At 44.6% G+C, this 23070-nt stretch overlaps 1 protein-coding gene across 19 annotated transcripts in view; it reads right to left on the bottom strand.

Annotated features, from left to right (window-relative positions):
- Positions 1-23070, bottom strand: part of TACC1 (transforming acidic coiled-coil containing protein 1) — a 123809-nt gene that overhangs the window by 45938 nt on the left and 54801 nt on the right. For 9 of the 19 annotated variants that reach the window (XM_017961956.3, XM_017961957.3, XM_017961950.2 and 6 more), the window contains one exon: positions 17583-17698. The exons of 2 other annotated variants lie outside the window; for them this stretch is intronic. Coding sequence is in view for 10 of the 17 variants with exons in the window: in XM_017961955.1 (XP_017817444.1) it covers positions 17583-17698 (116 nt within the window). In the remaining 7 variants the exon portion in view is untranslated. 8 more of the 19 variants (XM_003902665.3, XM_009212934.4, XM_021942228.2 and 5 more) reach the window with 5 other exon arrangements.

The following is a 23070-nucleotide window of genomic DNA, read 5'->3' as shown; positions in this document are numbered from 1 at the left end:
GAAGCAGACGGCCTGTCTCTAGAACAAACCCCTGGGGCCATGCTTCTGAGCACTCAGAAGTCAGACAGGGAACCCACATGACCACACTGGGACCAGGTATCTCAAATAGATGGAATTATCCCCTAGCTCCTCTATTCTGTCCTCATTAGTGGAGGTGACCTCACAGCTTCACACAACTGCCCAGGTTGCAATATGTCTCATATTAAGCAAGCCTCTGACAACAAGAGAATAGAAACCCTGGTTACCAAGGCAGTGGCCTAGATTTCTGAATTCAAGCCCCAAGTGTGCATCTCTGCCACTGAGGGCCACATAGAAGACACAAAAAGGATGCCACAAATTTGGAAGGCTCACCACTAATGGTGAAATTTTACAAACATATAAAAGCAACTGACTGTAAGCCGTAGTGTTAAGAAATTCTAATAAACATCCATACCAGATGTTCAATGTCGGCACTCTGTAATTCATTTAAACTGGTAGTTTTGCTAGGACCTGAAGCCCTAAAATTGAACCACAGAGTATCTTCTCAGATCACCATCCAACCAACCAACCAACCAACCAACCAACCAAGCACAGGTCCTTACCACCAGCAGCACACCCTGTGCTGGGCACAGGCACAATGGAGTCCCAAAATAAGTGCAAGGGGCCTATTCGGCATCCAGTTAAGGAGGCAAAAGCCACACTCAAAGCCCCTTGAGACCAGCTGAGTACTGAGTCAGGAGGAAAGCCCTACCACCGCCTCATAGGCCTGCCACTTCAAGGCCCACAACACATTTGCGCAGAAAACCCTGCAGCTGGACTTCTGCTTTTAAAGGAGTCATTTCCTGTGTCACCAGAATCCCTTTCTCAATGAATTACTTCCTTTTTAAATTTGTTTTCATATTCAGCAAAAGAAGAAACCTCTAGAAAAAATTATGCTTTATTTTTGAAGGCCAGCTGACTTGTATTTTTAAAGGATCTTTATTATTGACTTAGAAGTAAGCTGCGAAGAGGTGGGAATGTGAATAATTCATCTAAGGTATGGGCTATGAGAGAGGTTAGGAAGCCAAAGAATAGATCATGCTCAGTGAGTCATCAGAGAAGAAAGGAAACAGCTGCTCTCAATGCTAGCCAAAAACAAATGGGTCAGAGCCCAAAGATGACTTCCTAATGGGGCACTGATGCCCTTTGAGCCTGATACTATAGGATCTATGTTCTGCTATCCCTCAAGAAATAGGGAAATAGGTCCAAAAATCACTTTAATTGTCCTTTCAACTCAATCTTAGTTCATATTCCTTTGGTAACAAGGGCAATAATCTCTCCCCTCAAGTGCAACTCACAGAGGAGGAGTAAATCACAAATGTTAAAAAACTTCATAAACCGTAGACAGTTGGGACGCCAAGTCAGGGAGATCACTTGGGCCCAGGAGTTTGAGATCAGCCTGGACAACATAGGGAGACCCTGATTCTACAAAAAAATTAAAAATTAGCTGAGTGCAGGGGTGTTTGCCTGCAGTCCTAGCTACTCAGGAGGCTGAGGCAGGAGGGTTGCTTAAGCCTAGGAGGTTGAGGCTGCAGTGAGCTGTGATAGTGCCACTGCACTCCAGGCTGGGCAAAAGAGTGAGATCACATCTGAAAAATAAAAAATTGCAACAGGTCGGGTTCAGTGGCTCACGCCTGTAATCCCAGCACTTTGGGAGGCTGAGGTGGGTGGATCACCTGAGGTCAGGAGTTCGAGACCAGGCTGGCCAACACGGCAAAACCCCCATCTCTACTAAAAATACAAAAACTTAGCCAGGCATGGTGGTGGGTGCCTGTAATCCCAGCTACTTGGGAGGCTGAGGCAGGATAATTGCTTGAACCCAGGAGGCGGAGGTTGCAATGAGCCAAGATGGTGCCACTGAACTTAGCCTGGGTGACAAGAGTGAAACTCCATCTCAAAAAAAAAAAATTGCAACAGTGGTTAACACTGGGCTACTCTTGACGTTGAGTGTGAAAAATGCAAAGGAATTTAATGTAAAATTTGTTCTAGAACAATTGTTTTCCTGTAATTAAAAATTTAGAACAAATAAAATACTTCATACTTATACAGCCTTCAAAGCACTTTCATAAACATTACCTAACCTGATCCTCAAATTAACCCTGTAAAGGCTGTAGTAAATTTATTAATTCCATTAAAAATAAGAAAAGATACCATGAGTATCTAACAAATTAGACAATTTAGATAGAATAGATCAATTCCAAGAAAGACACAGAGCTACTGGAAACCAGCTCAAGAGAGCAGAAAGAATCTGAATGAATCTAAAACAGGCAAAGAGGCCGGGTGCAGTGAGCTCAAGCCTGTAATCCCAACACTTTAGGAGGCGAGGCCAGGAGGCGGATCAACGAGGTCAGGAATTGAGACCATCCTGGCTGACCGCAGTGAAACCGATCTCTACTAAAAATACAAAAACTAGCTGGTGAGGTGGGCGGGCACCTGTAGTCCCAGCTACACGGGAGGCTACAGGAGGCCAGGAGAATGCCATAAACCGGGAGAAGTAGGGCTTGCGGTGAGCTGAGATCCGGCCACTGCACTCAGCCCTAAGCGACAGAGCAGACTCCGTCTCAGCTCTAAAAAAAACAGGCAAAGAGATAAACTGGTAAATTCAAGAAACTTTCCCAAAGAGACCTAGACCAGACTAGTGAATTCTTTAACATTTTAAAATTAACACCAATTGTTCATAAACTTTTCCAAAAAATATTGAGGGAAGAAGCACTTTCCAACTCATTCCATCACACCAACATTACTTTGGTGCCAAAACCAAACAAAGGCATCACAAGGGGGAAAAAAACTACAAACCAGTATCTTTTATTGAATATAGATGCAAAAATCCTCAACAAAATACTAGTAAACCAAATCCAGCAACACATAAAAAGGATTATACACCACAAACAAACAGGATCTATCCCAGGAATGCAAGGTTGCTTTAACATCTGAAAATCAATTCATACAATATACAACGATCAACAGAACAGAGGACAAAACCCACATGATCATCTCAATACACACAGAAAAAGCATTTGAAAAAATCCAACACCCTTTTATGGTAAAAACACTAAACAAACTAGGACTAGAAAGGAACCTCCTCAACTTAATAAAGGGCATTTATGAAAAAATCTCACAGCTGACGTCATACTTACTGATAGAAGACTGAATGTTTTCACCCTAAGGTCAAGAACGAGACAAAAATGTCAGCTCTTGAGACTTCTACTCAACATTGTTCTAGAAGTTCTAACCAAGGTAACTGGCAAGAAAAGAAATAAAAGGTATCCCTATTGGAAAGGAAGTAAAACTATCTCTATTTGCAGATGAGATAATCTTGCATATAGAAAGTCCTAAGGAATCCACCAAAAAACTATAAATGAAACCAATAAGGCTGTAGGATGTAAGATCAATGTGTAAAAATCAATTGTATTTCTATACACTTGCAATGAAAATTCCAAAAAAAAAAATTTCTAAGAAAATGATTCCATTTATAACAGCATCAAAAAATAAAATATTTAGGAAATAATTTAACGAAAAAAATATAAGATGTTGATATAGTTTGGATATTTGTTCCCTCCAAATCTCATGTTAAAATCTGATTCTCAGTGTTGTAGGTGAGGCCTAGTGGGAGGTGTCTGGGTCATGTGGGTGGATCCCTCATGAATGGCTTGTTGCTGTCCTGAAGGTAATGAGTGAGTTCTCATTCTATTAGTTCTCCTCAGATCTGATTATTTAAGAGCCCAGCGCCTCCTTTTCTCTTTCTCCTTCTCCTCTATTGCCATGTGACACACCTACTCCCCCTTTGCCTTCTGCCATAATTGGAAGCTCCCCGATGCCCTCACCAGAAACAGATGCCTGTGCCATGCTTCTTCTACAGCCTATAGAACTGTGAGCCAAATAAACCTTTTTTCTTTAGAAATTACCCAGACTCAGGTATTCCTTTACAGCAGTGGTCCCCAACCTTTTCGGCACCAGAGACCGGTTTTATGGAAGACAATTTTTCCGTGGACGAGGGAGATGGGAGGTGGGGGTATGGGATAAAACTGTTCCAGCTCAGATCATCAGGCATTAGATTCTCATAAGGAGTGCAAAACCTAGATCCCTGGCATGTGCCTTTCAAAACACGGTTCGAACTCCTATGAGAATCTAATGCCATCGCTGATCTGAGAGGAGGCGGAGCTCAGGCAGTAATGCTTGCTCACCCTGCTGCTCACCTCCTGCTGTGTGGCCCATTCCTAATAGGCCCAGGGGTTGGGGACTCCCGCTTTACAGCAATACAAAACGGACTGAGACAACTTATACTATAAAAACTACAAGGCCAGGAGCAGTGGCTCACACCTGTAATCTTGGCACTTTGGGAGCTGCAGACAGGAGGATGACTTAAGCTCAGGAGTTAGGAACCAGCCTGAGCACCATAGGGAGACTCTCTCTCTACAAATAATTAAAAAATTACCCAGTCGTGGTGGCATGTGCCTGTGGTTCCAGCTACTAGGGAGGCTGGACAGGAGGACTGTCTGAGCCTGGGAGGTTGAGGCTGCAGTGAGCCATGTTTGCATCACTGCAATCGAGCTTGGGTGATAGAGTGAGACCATGTCTCAAAAAACAAACAACAGGCCGGGCGTGGTAGCTCAAGCCTGTAATCCCAGCACTTTGGGAGGCCGAGACAGGCGGTTCACGAGGTCAGGAGATCGAGACCATCGTGGCTAACACGGTGAAACCCCGTATCTGCTAAAAAATACAAAAAACTAGCCGGGCGAGGTGGCGGGCGGGCGCCTGTAGTCCCAGCTACTCGGGAGGCTGAGGCAGGAGAATGGCATAAACCCAGGAGGCAGAGCTTGTAGTGAGCTGAGATCCGGCCACTGCATTCCAGCCCAGGCGACAGAGCGAGACTCCATCTCAAAACAAACAAACAAACAAACAACAACAACAAACAAACATTGCTTGAAGCAATTAAAGAAAACTTAAATAAATGGAAGACACCCCACGTTCATGAATTGGAAGATTTAATATTGTTAAGACAGCAATACTTCCCAAATTTATTTACAGATTGAACACAATCCGTATCAAAATCCCAGCTGCCTTCTTTGCAAAAATTAACAAACTGATTCTAAAATTCATATAGAAATGCAATGGACTCAGAATAGCTACAACAATCTTGAAAAAATGATCAAATTTGGAGGCCTCATACTTCTTGATTTCAAAACTTACTACAAAGCTATAGTAATCAAGACAGTGTGGTGGTACCAGCATAACAAGAGATATAGAGAAACAAAATTGAGAGTTTAGAAATCAATCCTGGTACCTATGGCCAACTGATTTTTGACAATGGTGCAAAGTTAATTGAATGGGGAAAAGAATAGTCTTTTTGACAAACGGTGCTGGGACAACTGGATATCCACATGCAAAAGAATGAAGCTGGACTGCTCCCTTACACCACATGCAGAAACTGACTCAAAATGGATGACAGATTTAAATGTAAGAGTTCAAACTATAAAACTGTTGAAACAGAGAAGTAAATCTTTGTGATTGTGGGTCACGCAAAATCTTCTTAGACACAACATCAAGGCACAAGAGACAAAACAAGTAAACTGAACGTTATCAAAATTAAAAACTTTCGCACTTCAAATGATATCATCAAGAAATGAAAAGACAATGGAAGAAAATATTTAGTCACATATCTAATAAGGAATTTGCATCTAGAATATATAACTTAGTGATAAAAAAGATAAATAACCTAATTAAAAAGTGGGGAAAGAATCTGAATAGACATTTCTCTAAAGAATATATACAAATACCCAATAGCTACATGGAAAGTTGCTCATTATCATCAGCCATTAGGGAAATGCAAATAAAAACCAAATGCAAATCAAAACTACTCCACACCTACTGGGATGGCTATAACCAAACAGACAGACAATAAGAAGTGTTGGAGAGGATATGGAGAAACTGAAACCCTCAAATACTACTGGCAGAAACGTAAAATGGTGCAGCCACTTTGAAAAAGTCTGGCAGTACCTCAAAATGTTTGACATAAAGTTACCATATGATATGGCCTAGCAATTCTACTCCTAGGTATATACCCGAGAAATGAAAACATAAATCCATGAATGTGAATGTTCATAGCAGCATTATTCATCATAGCCAAAAGTGGAAATAACCCAAATGTCCGTCAACTGATAAACGGGTAAGTAAAATATAGTATATCAATAAAATGGATATTGTTCAACAATAAAAAAGGAATAAAGTCCTGATACTTGCTAAAACACAGCTGAACCTTGAAAACATTACAGTTAGTGAACTGATTCAGTCATATAAGACTACATATTCTACTATTCTACTTACATGACATGTTTAGATAATCAAATCTACTGAGACACAAACTAGATCATCAGTTACCGAGGACTGGAGGTGGGAAGGAAGAGGAATGGAGTGTGACTGCTAATGAGTACAGGGTTTCCTTTGGGGGTGATAAAACGTTCTAAAAATTAAATTGAGACAATAGTTGTACAATTCTGTCAATAAATAAATTAAAAACTACTGTAAAGCTTTTAAATGGGGAATTGTATGGCAGGTAAACTATATCTCAATAAAACTATTTTTTAAAAAAGAACATGGAGGCTCAGACACGAGGGAAATGGAGGAGGAGGAGTGTCCTATGATTTCTAATAAAATGTTCAACTATACTACACAGATTTGCTCTGTTGTCCAGGCTGGAGTACATTGGGGCAATTAGAGCTCACTGCAGCCTCAACCTCCCAGGCTCAAGTGATCCTCCCACCTTAGCCTCCTGAGCAGCTGGGACTAAAGGCACATGCCACCATGCCCTGCTAATTTTTGTCTGTTTGTTTTTGGTACAGTCAGGGTCTCATTTTGTTGCCCAGGCTGGTCTCAAGCAATCCTCCTGCCTTGGCCTCCCAAAGTGCTGGGATTACAGGAGTGAGCCAGCACACACATTCACAGTACATGCTTTAAATAGTGTCTTATGTGTGTCACTTGGAGAGACACATGCTTGAGAGAGGTGGTAGGTCTCACCATCCCATCAATTTGGGGTTTTAAATTTCCCTTGAGGAAGCCCACATGTGCTACATAAATTCTATTTACAGAAAGAGGTGAAAAAAATGACATCATCCCTCTTTTCCACAACAGATATAGCCAAGTATGGTATGTGAAACATTCTAGAGTTATGATAATTGTCAAGCCCAAAAGGCTTTTTTTACTTTGTGGGCAGGGGGATTTTTTAAATTCTAACTTTTAACATTTGACTTCTTCCTTCTAACATTCTACTTCCAGATTAGTGGGGGAATTTCTTCCCTCACAAATTCCCTATCTTTTGCTGCTAAAACTTCTTGGGACGCCAAGGAGGCCAAGAGGTCTGGGAAACAGGACAGGGCTAGCTCCCTCCAGACTCAGAGCCCCACAGGGGCCTTACTCTGTGTATCCCTGGAAGCAGAAACTGGGCACCCAAAACAGAGCTGATGCTCAATCAGTGCCCACTGTAGGGCAAGTGTCTGATACATGAAGGACCCCTTCTCACCTGATGATCTGTCGCATACTGAGAAGGCCTAGCTAACTGTTCAGTGATGCTGCAGCTCAGCTCCAGGCTAACGGCTGGGGGATGGCTTGGCATAGCTCTTCCCTTGGTCCTTTACCCTGAAGGTCCCACTCCTCCTTTCTGTGCCTTGGTCTTGCCCTCCCAGCCCTCCTCCCCCACGCTGAGTCAAGGGCTTCAGGAGGGAAAAAAGCATGATTCTGGCACCAACCCTTTCTGTTCAAGTGGTCTGCCCTGAGGAGACTGTTAATCAGGTGTATATTAGCATTAATTTTTGTTAAAAGTCCAAAATGTGTTTTTTTTCCCCCAGTTTCACGTCTTTGGGTTCCCAGTCTCTCTGATTCCTCCAAAGTTGAAGTGTATTTTATATATGTACGTTCTCACTTAGTCATTAGCCTTAAAATGGAGAAGTAGACAATTTATTGTCCAGGGTTGGAACAACCGTACAATAGGCCCTTTTCCATGAATGTAGGATAGAATCTAAGGGTATGGGCTGCATAGCTCACATTGCCCCGACAACCACTAGGGTCCAGGCTCCCCAGAACCACGGGAGAGGGGTGGGTCAGGGGGGTTCTGAGTAGAAAAATACACACACACACACACACACACACACACACACACAAAACACACACACACACACAACACACACACACATCCCACACACACACACACACCACACACACACACACACACACACACACACACGCAGAACCCAGACAACAAACTACCTTTTTAAACCCTTCCTTCCTAACCTCCAAAAAAACACCAAACATAAACATTACCCAGAAGCTAAGGGAGGGCAAATTTCATTGCTTTTTTAAGAGACAGGGCACCAGCTGCACTGCTGTTCCCCTGAGATAAGCTTCTAACTCCTGAGAGAGGCTCCCCCTAAAACCTGACTCTACAGCTAAAGAATAATCTGGAAAACCACTTGATAAACTGAAAAAAAGCTTGTACTAAGGATGAAGAAAGCACTTCAAATTTCCAAGACAGCACTTCATGCTATTTTATTTAAAAAGAGACCCAAGCCAGGTGTAGTGGTACATGCCTGTAGTCCCAGCTACTCGGGAGGCTGAGTCAGAAGGATCCCTTAAGCCTGGGAGTTGAGGCTGCAGTGAGCTATGATTGTACCACTACACTCCAGCTTGGGCAACACAGCAAGACCCTGTCTCTTAAAAAAAATAAAAATAAAATAAAAATAAAAAGAGACCCAAACTGTATCTCTGAAGGCCAAGATTATAAGGTAAGAGGATGGGATTTGCTTATCAGGAAGTGTCCACCCACCAGGAAGCCAAAGCCTCCTCCAAAGAAGCCAATCCAGCAATGAATGTGTCCTCTCTTCTCACTCATGAGATGCCCATGGGTTCTGGAACCATCTGGATTTGTTTGAGTTTATATTTTAGACACAGTAGAAATCCCCTTCCACAGACAGAAATCATAGAAGGCCCTCCCCACAAAACTTCTCCCCCATTCCCAAGCTATTCTGGCAGGAAGAGCAAGGGGGGAAAGAGCACGTGCTAACAGATGGGGCTCCTGTGCAGAGATCTGGGATTGTGTAACTTCAATCTGTTGCTGCCAAACAACCATAATGTGCATCTCTTCAGAAATAATTACTGGAAAATTCAAAATACCAACTGCCTCTCTCACAAAGTAGCAACCACCCACATGGAGCTGAGAAGCTGATGCTGGATAAAGAAGAAGAAGGAGGGATGTTCAGCAAGAGAGGCGCCTCCAGACAGAGCAATCTCAGCCAGCATGCTGGGTGCACGAGACACATCCATGGCAGGACCACAAGACAATAGGCAGCTATGTAATTTCTTCGGCCAATTCTGCTCCTGTTTAAGAAAGAGGGCAGCAGGAAGGAGTGGGGTTGGGAAGGGCAGTGAAGAGACGCCAAAGGAAGAAAGCAGTGGGAAAAGCTTTGCCATCTAAGAATGTACACCCTTGTATATCCTTTCATGCAAGCTTTTTAAAAAGTGGAAAAGGGCCTTGTGGTAGCCAGCCTCCAAGATGGCCCCCGTGAGTCTCACCTCCTGGTACACATGCCCTTGGACTGACCCATGTAACCAAAAGGATACTGTGGAAGTAAGTGTGACTTTTGAGGCTAAGTCACAGAAGACACTGCAGTTTCTATCTTGCTTGTTCTTGGATCACTCACTCTGGGGCAGCAAGCTGCCATGTTGTGAGGATACTCAAGCAACCAAGCAGTGGTCCACATGGTGAGGACTGCAGTCTCCCACCAACAGCCAGCACTCACAGCCCAGACAAATTAGTTAGTCGCCTTTGGAGAGGATCCTTGAGCCTCAGTCAAGTCTTCAAACAACTGCAGTCCCAGCTGACATCTTGAGAGCATTCTTACAAGTGACCTGAGCCACACCACCCAGCTCCCAAATTTCCCAACTACAAAGACTATGTGAGATGTTCATGGTTTTCAGTTTTGGAGTAATTTGTTATACAGCCAGAGATCACCAATAAAGGCCTCTTAAAAACTCCTCTATCTACGACAAAACAGGCACAGAGCCCCAGGCAGCTGCACACACCTCCATACACCTGTCTCTTCTCACCCATGCACGACTCAGGTGGAGACAGAATGCAAAGGCTAGTACTGAATTTATCCACTCCTTCTTTATTTTTCACTGATGAGCTGAAACTAGGCACTAGGGAAGCAAAATGTTTTCAATCTCACTGCACTGCTTCTCCAGTGATGATTTTTGCTTGACTATTAATCTATATCTAAATTGTGTTGCAAGCTTCCAAACTTCTGATGTTTCAACTTCCTAAAATACATTTCATACTTCAGAATAATATGTGCCAAGTTCACACATGTGGAAGACGTATTTCCTGATTTTTTAAACTACTATCGCTTGACAGAATACTTAAGACGATGCTTTCCCCCATCATCCAACCTGCTCTGGCAACATTTTAAGAACCTTTATTTCCTCTGATACATGTTCTCTTCAGATAGTGAACAAGAGAGAGGGATTCACAAATTTCCTGGAGAGAAAAGCTGTATAATATGTTCCAAAGAGCTCTCGATCTGCAATCTTAAAAGCTGAATTCAAAACCCAGGTCCACTACTAGCAGTAAAGGCTCTGGCCTCAATTTCCCAATCTGTGAAATGGAAATCACTTGTGTTCTATCTCACAGAATCATGGTCATAAAAATCAAATAAGATGCTGCAAACAAAGATTACTTGTTCCCAGCACATCTAATAAATAAATACAGCTGAAACAGATAGCTGCTGATCTGCCAGGTGGGAATATTATAATGGGAAAGCTGGAGATCAATCATTTATTGTCATATTTCCAGCAATGATATAAGAAAGAGGGTATCTCGACTGCCTAGGAGAGTATCTGCATCTGCCAAACGGAACTGTCAAGATACATTTTTCATTTGTGAATAAAATACTCCATGCCATTATTATTATTCCCTTGTGAGTTTGGCCATCATTAATCTAAACCCTGGGGATCTAACCATGTTTGTGTGAACTCATAAAATTAGGTCATGTAAATGCAAAGGTGAGGGTGAGATCTTCAACTCACAAGCAGCAAAGCCTTTCTAAGCCCAGATTTAATACTCACCAGGCAATTCAGCAACCTTGGTTATGAAATCTCCACTGAGAGGGTTGCTTTGGGTGGATAAACCATGATCTCCCATCACTACTGTGGATTTAGAAGAGTGTGACAAAATGGTTTATACCCCACAAGACTTCCTCTGGGCAGTATAACTGGTAACCTGAAAAAGACTGCAACTGCTCTTTCATTTAAATGTTAAAATGGCTTTAGGCCACATCCATTTTGTAGGTAGGACATTACATGGCAGCAATATAATTTCAGAAGGATTGCCTGCTCCCAAAACACATACACAGGTAGAAAGCGTCTCTGCCACCCACAAGTACCAAAGTAAGTTCTGCTGTTTTATTTGATGCTTGGGTAAACCCAAAACGGAGGCATGCAAGGTCTTGATTTTATCAGTCATCTTAAGAGAAAAATTGTGATTTGACAGTTACTGAAATCTTTCCTTTCTGCAGGTAGACTTTGCTCCCTGGAGTTTTTTATTCAGACAATGTTGCTCCTCTGCGGTTCTGCACTCTCACAAATTTCTGCTGGAAAAACTACACTTTTTTCCCCAGAAAGACATTCCCTCGGGTAAGGCACCATATAGAAGCAGAGGTGCTTCCTAGGGGCACATTTACATTGTGATAGAGCAACAACAACAACAAAAAACACATGACTCTGATCTCATTTATTAGCTGGTTGGAATCTCCAACTTCAGAGCTAAAAATACATTAAAAAAGTAATAACATACTGCTAAGATTTTCAAGCTTTAAATACCTTAAAATGGAATGATATAACACAAAACAATCAAACTGTGAAAGAGGCAATCACAGCAAAACATTATAAAATTAAAATTAAAAGCACCAGCCTGCAATGCTGTTGAAGGAGCCACATGGGTTGGACTGCTGGACTAGGTAATATGAAAGGTCCTAATTAGTCCCATTATTTCTAGGAAACTCTAATAAAGCATTCCCTTGTTGGAGCAGGGAAAAGATGTTAAACTAAATCCCTAGCAGGATTTACCTGTAGACTTGAATGGAACACTTCAATATGTACCTAATGAAAATTTTCACATAGTATCTGATTAAACATACAACCCAAAGCTTTAGAATAAAAAAAGGCTCGGATTTTAACAAGGTTTCCATTCTGTGTTTTCTATAACACACACACACACACACACACAAACACACACACACGTGCGCGCACACACACACACACACAGAGTCTAAAACATTCTAAAAATACACCATATCGACCTTTTACAGTCAACTTACAAATTCTCATATACCCAAAGTTACATTAAAGACATTTAATGGGTTGGGTGCAGCTGGCTCATGCCTGTAACCCCAGCACTTTGGGAGGCCAAGGTGGGAGGATCACTTGAGCCCAGGAGTTCGAGACCAGCCTGGGCAACATAGTGAAACCCCATCACTACTTAAAAAAAAAATTTTTAAGAAAATAAAATGTTAAAAAAAAATTTAATGGGTAAAAGTTAAAAGTCTATGTGTATATTCTCCCCATTCTTCCCTAATTTCCTTTTTAAATAATTTTTATTCCTCCTTAGATCTTTGAGTCAATTGATAATCAAGTTAATTGACAAACCAATTACATCACTTCCCTTTTGCAAAGATGACAAATAGCCAGGCCACTTCAGGCTCTCCCCTGGGCCTTTCCTGAACATGCAGGCCTAGACTAATGGCAACTCGTGCCCACAGTTCATTTGTTCAGCAGGTATAACCTTGCCACCTTTTCATTCTTAAAGCCATTATTCCAAATTAAACTCTGTATTTTTACTGAAATTGTCATAATATAGACATAGATTGACATTTTTTTCTGTACAAGACAGTAAATATGTTAGACTTTTGCCAGACATTTGGTCTCTGTTCCAAGTACTCAACCCAGATATTGTAGAGTGAAAGCAGCCACAGACAATACCTGAATGAATGAGAATGGCTGTATTCCAATAAAACTTTATGGGGATGACAGTGGTGGTTCAAACTTGAAATCCCAGCATTTTGGGAGGCGGGGGTGGGAGGATCACTTACTTGAGCCCTGGAGCTCAAGACCAGCCTGGGCAACAGAGCAAGATCCTGTATCTACCAAAATACATATTTCATATATATATACACACATATATATACACACACACACATATATATACACAAACTTGATGGGCCCTGAAATTTGAATTTCACATTATTTTCACATATCACCATTAAACCATCAAAAAATGTAAAACTCATTCTTCTGCTCGAGCGCCACGCAAAAAAACAGGGCAGGCAGGGCTTGGTCTATGAGCCACAGTTTGCTGATTCTGATCGAGACTACCAAAACTGTGTCAACAAACAACTTGGCATTCCCTCACAGGCCTGAGGCACTAAATATCTGTGCATAGATCCCATTTATCTCTTTCCTTCTATTCTGGGGAAAATTCCAGAGAACTACGGTTTGTCTTTGAAATACCTAGGCATTTAATTAACACATCAAACTGCAGAGTTGTTCCAAGGGTGATGTGAGAGCTTCTACACTAATTAAGATTCTGTTTCTCAGAAAGAGGTGTGTGTGTTTGGGGAAGGGGGGCTGTTGGTGAAGGAGAAACTCAAGGGGCAGAGGGCACCTACTGCAGTTTTTGTGACTAAAACAGCTACACAAAGCCAAAGCACCTAAGTCCTCCATAAACAAACACAAGCACATACAAAAGCCAGGCATGGTAGCTCATGCCTATAATCCCAGGACTTTGGGAGGGTGAGGCAGGAGAATCCCTTTAGGCCAGGAGTTGGAGATCAACCTAGGCAACATAGCAAGACCCTATCTCTACAAAAAAATTAAAAAATTAGCCAGGCATGGTAGTGTGTGCCTATAGTCCCAGCTACTCAGGAGGCTGAGGCAGGAGGATCACTTGAGCCGAGGAGTTGGAGGCTATAGTGAGCTATGATCATACCACTGTACTCCAGTCTAGACAGAGATCCTGTCTGAAAACAAAACAAAACAGAGGATGAACTTGAGATTACACCTCCTCAAAAGCCCATGCCTAGGGGATGTTTCTTCACCAATATATTTCTCAGCAAAGAGAAAGAACACCACAATAGCAGCAGCGTTAAACACCTTTAGTGGGAGAAAACAGACAGATAGCAAATACAGACCAGCCCAAGCTTTACAGCTAACAGTCTGGTTATTTTCAGGAAATCTCTTTAGCTAGAGTTTTATTTTACCAGTAAGCCTAAAACTTGCTTCTATATGTGGCTTCAAAAAAAAATCTACAACCTTATCCACTACTTAACTTCCAGCATACAACTCTTAGGAAGAGTCATTATACAGTTTAGATACTGGAAGTTCCTAAAGCAGTTCCAGTATAAGAAAAGTCATTTCAAAATAGTCTTAGATGTTTCCCTGAATTCAAAGAATTATACGGAAGTCAGCACAGGAGCCATGGGTATGGTATATGTAGCCCACACGTTTGAGGGCCATTATATACCAGGAAGCCAGAATCTTTTACATATTTCAACTCCAACTCCTAACTCCTCATAAATCATTCCTCCAGAATGATTTAGTCTTATATAATTTATAACTGCTGTCCAACCATGTCTTGGAACCACAAAAATATAAAAGACTATCTTTACCAGGAACAAAACAACCAATAATTTTGGGAGAAAGGAACTTATCCAGTCCCAGAAATTAAACTTCAATATAAAATGACTCTGCAGGGCTTTCTGCCCACTGAAATCCCCTCCAGTCAGACCTGTTCTGTGGCTGTCTTTGCACATTTTCTGTGTATGTGTGACAAGGCCATCAGCAGTACTCTGGACTAGCTCCGGATGTTGTACACAAGGACCCTGGAAGTCAGGGTACTACCAGGTTGATGAGCAATCATCCTATTGTTAAAAGACTCTAAACTGAAAGCCTTCATAATATGCAGGGTTGTTTCCTGGACTGGACACTCCTCCACCCCTACAATTACAGTCTGCATTCATGAACTACCCCACAGAGCTTTCCTGATCCATAAACATTTAAAAGTTTTCCTTTAGAGAGAATGAAAAAGAATGTGAGAGTCACTGGCACAGGAAGGACCAAACAATTGGGTCTCTGTGGTTTTGGGGGCCTAGGTCATCCAGGCCTCTATTCAACCAGCAAAGAATGTGGCGGGATGAATCAGTCTAGCAGCTGACAAAATGACGAGGAAGGACCGCCCAAGCTGACGGCAATTCAAAAAGGCTTTCAAACAGTTCCTTAATGTGTCTTATGAGCTTTATTTAAATTTGATGGAAAAGCCACCAAATAGTTCTTTCAAGCTTCAAAATCTCCCTTCTGATCTGCCAATCTTTACAGAAGAAAAGGGAAGCTATGAGGAACAAGTGTTATCTTCATCACTGAGAGTGCTACACAGCTATGTGTCACACACAAATTCTCCAGTATATAAATTTGCCTATTCCCATGTTGTCCCTGCCTAGAACAATGGCAAAATGCAGCCCAGGGCAAGTTGAGGGTATTGCTGAATTCTCAGCAGGGTAAGCACAGCATGGAGCAATCAATTTAAAGCAAAACCAAACCAGTTTTTTGCTGATGTCATTTTACCAATAATTCCAGCTCCATCATGCAGTCTATTACCAGAGTAACTTGACTCCCCTAGGCAACCTATGAAGAAGTTGCTAAGCAATAAAAATACTTACTGGGGAGAGAAGAAAGTCACAATCAGTGCAAAATTTAGGTAGCTAGATAACTGAAAGCTGGCTCTGCCACTTCAGGGTGACAGCGTCAGATCCTGGAACAGAGAAACAACATAAACAGAACTTCCATCCTAGAGTCCCTTCTCCACACAGTAGCCCAGGGAGCCTTTTACAAAAGAAGTCAAAGCACAATCCCTCTGCTCAAAGCCCTCCGTTGTGGGCTGAACTATGTCTATCAAAATGATATGTTAAAGTCCCAACTCCTAGTACCTATGAAAGTGACCTTATCTAGAAATAGTATCTTTGAAGATGTTACCAAGATAAGATGAGGTCAAACTGGATTAGGGTGGGCCCTAACTTTAACGACTGGTGTCCTCACAGGAAGGGCACGGGAAGACAGATACATAGGGAGAAGACAGCCATGTGTTGAGGCAGAGACCGGAGTTCTGCTGTCACAAGCCAAAGAACACAAAGGATTGCAGACACCCAGCAGAGGCTAGAAGAGGCAAGGACAGACTCTTCCGGGAGCCTTCAGAGGAGTAAGGCCCTGCCAACACCTTGACTTTAGACTTCTGGTTCTGATTTCAATTATTCAGGACTGTGAGAGAATAAATTTCTGTTATTGTAAGCCACTCAGTTACTCTGTTATGGCAGTCCTTGGAAATTCATATACCCTCCAGTGGCTTTCCACCTTACTCAGAAAGAACGCCAAATCCTCAATGCAGCAGCATCTGTACCTCCTCTGACCACGCTGACTTCAGCTCCTCCTGCTCTCTGAGTAGTCAGTCCACACTGACCTCCTGGCTGGTCCTCAAACTGTACCATGAACCCTCCACCTTAGGGCCTCACCTGCAGCAGGCTGGTGCTGTCAGACCTTTGCAGACGCCACTCCTTCTGCTGGAAGGGTTCCTACCTCAGGAACCTCCAAGGCCTGCTCCCTCAATCTGCCTTCAGGTCTCTGTTCAAGTAACCTAAACATGAATGCTCCCCCTAACTCCCCTTCACCTTTCCCTATCCCCATCCCATATTCCCTATTCTCTCTTCCCCTGCTTTATTTTTCTCCACAGTGCTTCACACAAGCTGACATAGATATTTCGCTTCACCCTTAACAGGTTCTGCCTCCATAATGTTAGTTCAAGAGAGTAGAACTTCACTGCTGAATCACAGTGCACTCTATTTAGTGAATAAGCATATGAATTATGTGGGGACAGGTGAAATTTTATTCCGAACTGGCTGTGTGACAAAAAAGGTTTCTACTAATTAAGTGAGACAGCAGAAGCTCCTGTAGATGGGCTCTGAGGGGCTGGGAGGGAACCCATGTGCCGGGTTTTCCCAAGTAGACTGAAGGGCTCTCACCACATCCCTGCATGGAAGTGGGTGAGGTGAGTGATTCTGAAACAGCCTCTTAAGAACCCTCCCTATCAAAAATTAAGACAAGTCTTACCTGTAATTTTTGTCTCCAGCCACACCCCAGTAGAAAGCAACTTAGCCTGAGAAATTTGTGAAGTCAAATATAAACATGATCTTCCTACTTCATTACTATACACATTTTTTTTAGGGGCTGAGGAGAAAGGCCTAGTAGGAATGTTAGATAATGATAATCTCATACTGCAAATGCACAAACTCTACTCGGAGGAGAAAGCCTCGATCACCACACGCCTAAAAATATATATGCCAGGAGGTTTCAAATAGCTATTTCTTGGTCAAACCCTCTTAAATGGTCCTAAATTTACACTTTTTTTCCTTCCTTCATTGCTATTTTTCAAAACTTTAAAAACAAAACAGGCAGGAAAAATGCAAGTTTTTCTTTACCTTGGCTTTTGGCCCCAGGTCCTGCCAATCCCAGTGATGGATCACAGGACTCCTTGAAAGGTGATTGGATCGGGGTTTCAGCTTCAGGGGTCTCAAAATTACCTTCAGAATCCGAGCTGCCAAGGAGGAAAAATGAGGAATTACCACTTTCAACGGTATTTCCGACACCCTTTGAAATCTACATATTCACAAAGGCTAAAAGTCCAGCACGTTTGTCTAACTTCACAACCAACCGGTCCTCAGCAGGGTCTGACCTGCGGAGGCAACTGCGTTCTCTGAGCAGTGCCCTCCTTGGGTTTCTCAGGCTGGCATCCTGTCTCTTTGAAAGCTCCTCCATTCCCTGGAGCTTTTCTCCAGCACCATTTATTTTTGAGGTCATCCTTCCCTCAGACACCTGAAAAATGCGCATTTCCAACAGACTCCTTTTGTCACAAGAGCCCTTTCCCAGAGGCTTTAACAATTAATACTGGTCCCACCCCCGAGTTAGGCCGATGCTAGGCATTCCTCTTTGCTCGGTAGGCCTCTACCTGCTGGAACTCCCTGGGCCCGAGGCTAAGAATGCTGTCACCTGCCTTCCGCAATCACGCGGATGACAGCCCGGCAGAGACCACCATTTCCCAGCAGCTGCCAGGGGCCTGTCATCACGCGACCTTCTTTACCGCGGCCGCGTTTTGGGTACACGGTAGGGCCCCGGGAAGGGCCGGGGAGCGACTTCTTCCCCACGGGGGGGGGGGCCCTAAGTTGCACTGGGTGAGATCAGTGACGCTGCTCCTGTGTGGAGGGGCAGGGACTGGGGGTCGAAGCTTAGAGAAAGTGACCGAGGCCAGCGGGGATGCGGAGACTGCAGATTCTGGGTTGGGTTCGGAAAGCTCCTAGCGAAACGGGGGCCAGAAAACACACGGGAGGACAGAAGATCCCGAACTTTTGGACGCACACGGGGACCTGGCTCCGGGCGGGGACACGGCACCGCAGTGAGGACGGTTTCGCGGGTGGCGACCATACACACGCACACAGAGGGAGCCGCAGATGGATGGAGGCAAGCGCGTCTGCATTTCGGCAGGGACGCCCTGTACTTGCCTGAAACTCAAGGATTTGGTCTCGGCTTGCGAGTCTTCCTCCTCGGGGTCGCCCTCGGGCCCGCCGGCCTCGTCCTCGCCAGCGGCCCCGCCGCGTACCGCAGACCACGTCCATTTCGCCCACTGCACGGGAGACAGTATCTGCCACGGGCTGAACGCCATGAGCGTGGCTCCTCCGGCTCCAGCTCCTAGGGGCAGGGGAAGGGGTGGGGAGAGCCTTTTTCCCTTTCAAAATGGAGGGAACCGGTGACAGGCGCCAGCAAGCGTTTCCAGCGGAGGCGCGGATGTGGTTAAACGAGTGCCGTCGGGGGCCCTGGTGGAGCGCTTCCTCCCGCCGGCGGCCGGGACCGCGTCCTCCTCGGCCTACTCCTCACACGGTGCGGCCGCAGCGGGCCCCGCGCCGGGCTCCTCTCGCCGGGAAGACGCCCGTCCTGTGGCCTCCTCAGGCCCCCGGCCAGCAGCGCCCGGCGGCTAGACCTTGGCGGCTCCCGCTCCAGGCTCGCGGACTCCCGCCTCCCGGCCGGCGGGGCGCGCATCAGCTGCCGCCGGAGCCGCGCCCCAGAAGCCGCCCCCTCGGACCGTACTACTCGCGCGCGCGCGCGGGGGCGGCGGCGGCGCCGGGGCTTTGAAGTCGGCCGCGCGCCCGCCGGATCCCCCCGCCGCGGCGTCACGCTGGTCGCGCCCCGACTGAGAGCCGGGGCTTCCCGGCGGCGCCTGGGGAGACCCGGTAGCCCCTCAAAGCTCCGCCGGCGTCCGGAGCAGAGGAGGACGGTTTTCTGAGCCGGGGCACGCCGCGCTCTTCCTCTTTCCTTATTCTTTTTTAAAATGTTTTAAACGTTTTCATCTTGCCACTGTGACTTCACGGCGATGGTGATACTGGACCGCACACAAGTTAAGCCCCTTGTTACCAAAAAAACAAAATACAAAACTTCGCGGCCGCTGTGAACTGTTGTTTTCCCCTCCCTAACCCTGGCAGCGTGGGGGATTTCAGCCTGTTCATCTCCATCCCTGGCATTCCTGGGATTTGAAAATCCCTCGGCAAAGCCACAAGAGTGACCGAGGACTGGAATTTAAGATGCCCTCCCCGTCCCCAAACCGCACTCGGGGAGGCTTCCTAAGTGCCCAGGTCTTGTCTTAGGTAAGGGTGCTAAATTCCCTGTGAGATTACAGCCTGATGGGTTTCCCATTCTCCATATTTATTTAAAATACAGATGGGTGACTCAATATGTTGCCCAGGCTGGTCTTGAACTCTTGGCCTCAAGCGATCCTCCCGCCTCTGCCTCCCAAAGTGCTAGGATTCCAGGCCTGACACCGCGCCTGACCCCATTCTCCTTTTTGAGATTTTCTTTTCATAACTTCTAAGTCTTTGATTTCTGACTTCTTTTGCTGCTTCAGTAACAAGCCAAGAGGCCTGGTGACAACTTTAGATTTGAAGGCAATGGGAAATAGCTGATGTTCTCCATTTCCCATGGAAGGATTTCATGTAGGGATTGTTCCTCTCAAAACCACCAATGCACCTTCTTCCAAGTGAATCGATTGCCTCAAACACCAGGCTTAATGATCCCCTTGCCTGGATCAGGTGTTTCGGGTGGTACTGTAATTTCTGAGTTGTGGTGCATCCGTGAGGTGCCTGCAGGTTCCCACAGAGACAGCAGCTCCAAAATGTGCACGTTGAAACTTGCAAGAGACTAACCGTTGCCTCTGAAAGCAGTTGGCATGTCTATTCATCGTGACTGTTTTACACATTTGATAACAAAAACAGGAGCAAAATACAAGATAAGAGTTGGCAGGGTAGTTTTATCAAAACCGAAGGGCAGGAGTTAGACTGAAGTCTAGAGAAAAGAAAGGGATGGGGTGTCAGGATGCTTTCGAATTCATCCTGGCTTCTTCCCAGAAATAAACTGTCATGAGTTGTTCTAGCGACTATAAAGAAGTGAACTAGGCAGGAAGTCCATGTGATGTATATCACACCACTTATCCAACTGTTGTAGTTTTAGGTTTATGCTCACCCAGTAAAACTTCAGGTTCTACAGTCCCCTAGGCTCTTGGATTTGACACAGGGTTCTGTTGCTAGGAAATAATACTACCCCAGCAAATTAGTAACTGGCATACACTAGGTCCTGTTCTTCCTCCTGAATAGTTCTCTCATCTTTTCATTCCTTTGCATCCCCGTGGTGACTGACATAGTTCTCGCACTCCCCATCTTTCATGATCTACTGTAAATAACTCCCACCTGGTTTTACCTCTGAAGGCTTTCTTGCCTGAGGTCACCCCTGCCTGGCTGATCAGTGACTCGTGCTCTAATCTTGCGGTTCCCATTCGCCTCTATGCCCATCCTTTTGTATTCCTAGCCACAGTCAGTGGAGAACTCGTTGTCGATCTTTAATATGCCCAAGAATCATCTGCCAGCCTTCTTAAAAAAAAAAAAAATCCAAATTGCCAACAGGGTCTGGAAATCTGTGTGTTCACTGAGTGTCCTGGGGAACTATTATCACAGGGTAAATTTGGGAAACAGTGCCTAACTTGAACCAACTGCTTGCTGCTTCGGGAACAGTCTCCCTTTGCCTGCAGAGGGAGCTTTGCAGATTCCTGGAACACACCTCCTCCCCAACCGCAGCGCACCCCAAGTTCCCAGGCTTCGGCTGCCCGAACGTCCTTCAGCACTTAGCTCAGGTGTCTACAGGGGGAAGCAGGCTGATTGTCCTTCCTTTCTATCATTTCTATACCCCAAACATCCATAAAGAACTCTTCCTGTGGCCTTAGATCTGAAAGTGAAAGAGAGCATGCTTAACAGTTACACGGGGACTACAGGCATAAACCAGGAGTGTCTCCAGAAGACCAGGATGTAAGGCCATTCTACGCTTAGCACACTATATATAACGTATTTATTTACATATTTGTCCCACAAGCTTCTAAAGGAACTTTAGCCCGCTGTGGGACTTCCCCCAGAAATTAGGACAGAATCACACACCCAGGAAGTGTTCAACACATATGTAAGAAAAAACAAACATTCTAGTTTACAAATAGTCCTTGTGAGTTTGGCTAGGGTGACATAAATTCCTAAAGCCTGACTCCTCCTGGGGAAATCTAGTTTCTGGGTCACAAAATAACAGAACTCAGGACCAATGATGGCCCCAGTAAGATTAAGCCTCACCTACGCAGCAATTTGCTTTTTTTTTTTTTTTTTTTTTTTTGAGATGGAGTCTCACACTGCACCCAGGCTGGAGTGCAGTGGCGCAATCTCAGTTGACTGCAACCTCTGCCTCCTGGGTTCAAGCAATTCTCCCTGCCTCACCCCCCAAGTATCTGGGATTACCACCTGCCACCACGCCCAGCTGATTTTGGTATTTTTCAGTAGAGACGGGGTTTCATCATATTGGCCAGGCTGGTCTTGAACTCCTGACCTCAGGTGATCCTCCCACTTTGGCCTCCCAAAGTGCTGGGATTAGAAATGTGAGCCACCACACCCGGCCTGCAGCAACTTCTTGACACCGGACAAGCAAATAAATGCCTAAGGTTTCTGAAAGTCACTCCTCTGCAAGTTCTTGAACTTAGTGTGAGCAGTGATGAATATGAGTCCATCAGCTGGACCGCTCCTTTCAGTGTGCTGCTCCTAGTCCTGCTTCGTTCTTACCTGGCACAGGTTGCAAAGTCACAACTAGGAACACTGTCAGTGAAGACGTACCATTGCCAACAGGAGGCTGTGGCTACCCTATCTGCTTTTCTGCCCCTCCTCGGTCTAACCAGGCAAGGGCATGATGATGTCTAATCAAGACAACATTGCCAATAACAGCACCTGACCACATTCAAATATGTTAACATGACAGTCTTAACCTTGCAAGATCAGATGTTGACCTAATTATCCTTTACCTGTAGACTACAATCATCTATAGAATTATAATCTTCCCTCCACTACCCAAACACACCGAAATCAGGGATGTGTACAATGCATTTATACAGAAAATTATAAAGAGAAGCACCTTTCCAATTTTTTTTAAAAGAGAGGCCTCAGAGTATGTCCATAGTTAATACTCTTTCGGGCTGGGAGCAGTGGCTCACACCTGCAATCCCACACTTTGGGAGGCCAAGGCAGGAGGATCTCTTGAAGTCAGGAGTTTGAGACCAGCCTGGCCAACACGGTGAAACCCCATCTCTACTAAAAATATAAAAATTAGCCAGGTGTGGTGGTGGGTGCCTGTAATTCCAGCTACTCGGGGGGCTGAGGCAGGAGAATCATTTGAACTGGGGAGGCAGAGGTTGCAGTGAGCCGAGATCATGCCATTGCACTCCAGCCTGGGCAACAGAGTGAGACTCCATCTCAAAAAAAAAAAAAAAAAATACTCTTTCAGAGTTCCGGGAAGATTAACAAAGATCCAAACTGCATTCATTAAAGACTTAGCTGAGCCCCCCCA

The sequence above is a fragment of the Papio anubis genome, chromosome 8 (genome assembly GCF_008728515.1).
Source record: "Papio anubis isolate 15944 chromosome 8, Panubis1.0, whole genome shotgun sequence".
NCBI classification, from domain to species: Eukaryota; Metazoa; Chordata; class Mammalia; order Primates; family Cercopithecidae; genus Papio; species Papio anubis.
The sequence above is the reverse complement of the archived record's forward strand: the minus strand, read 5'-3'. Positions and strand labels throughout refer to the sequence as shown.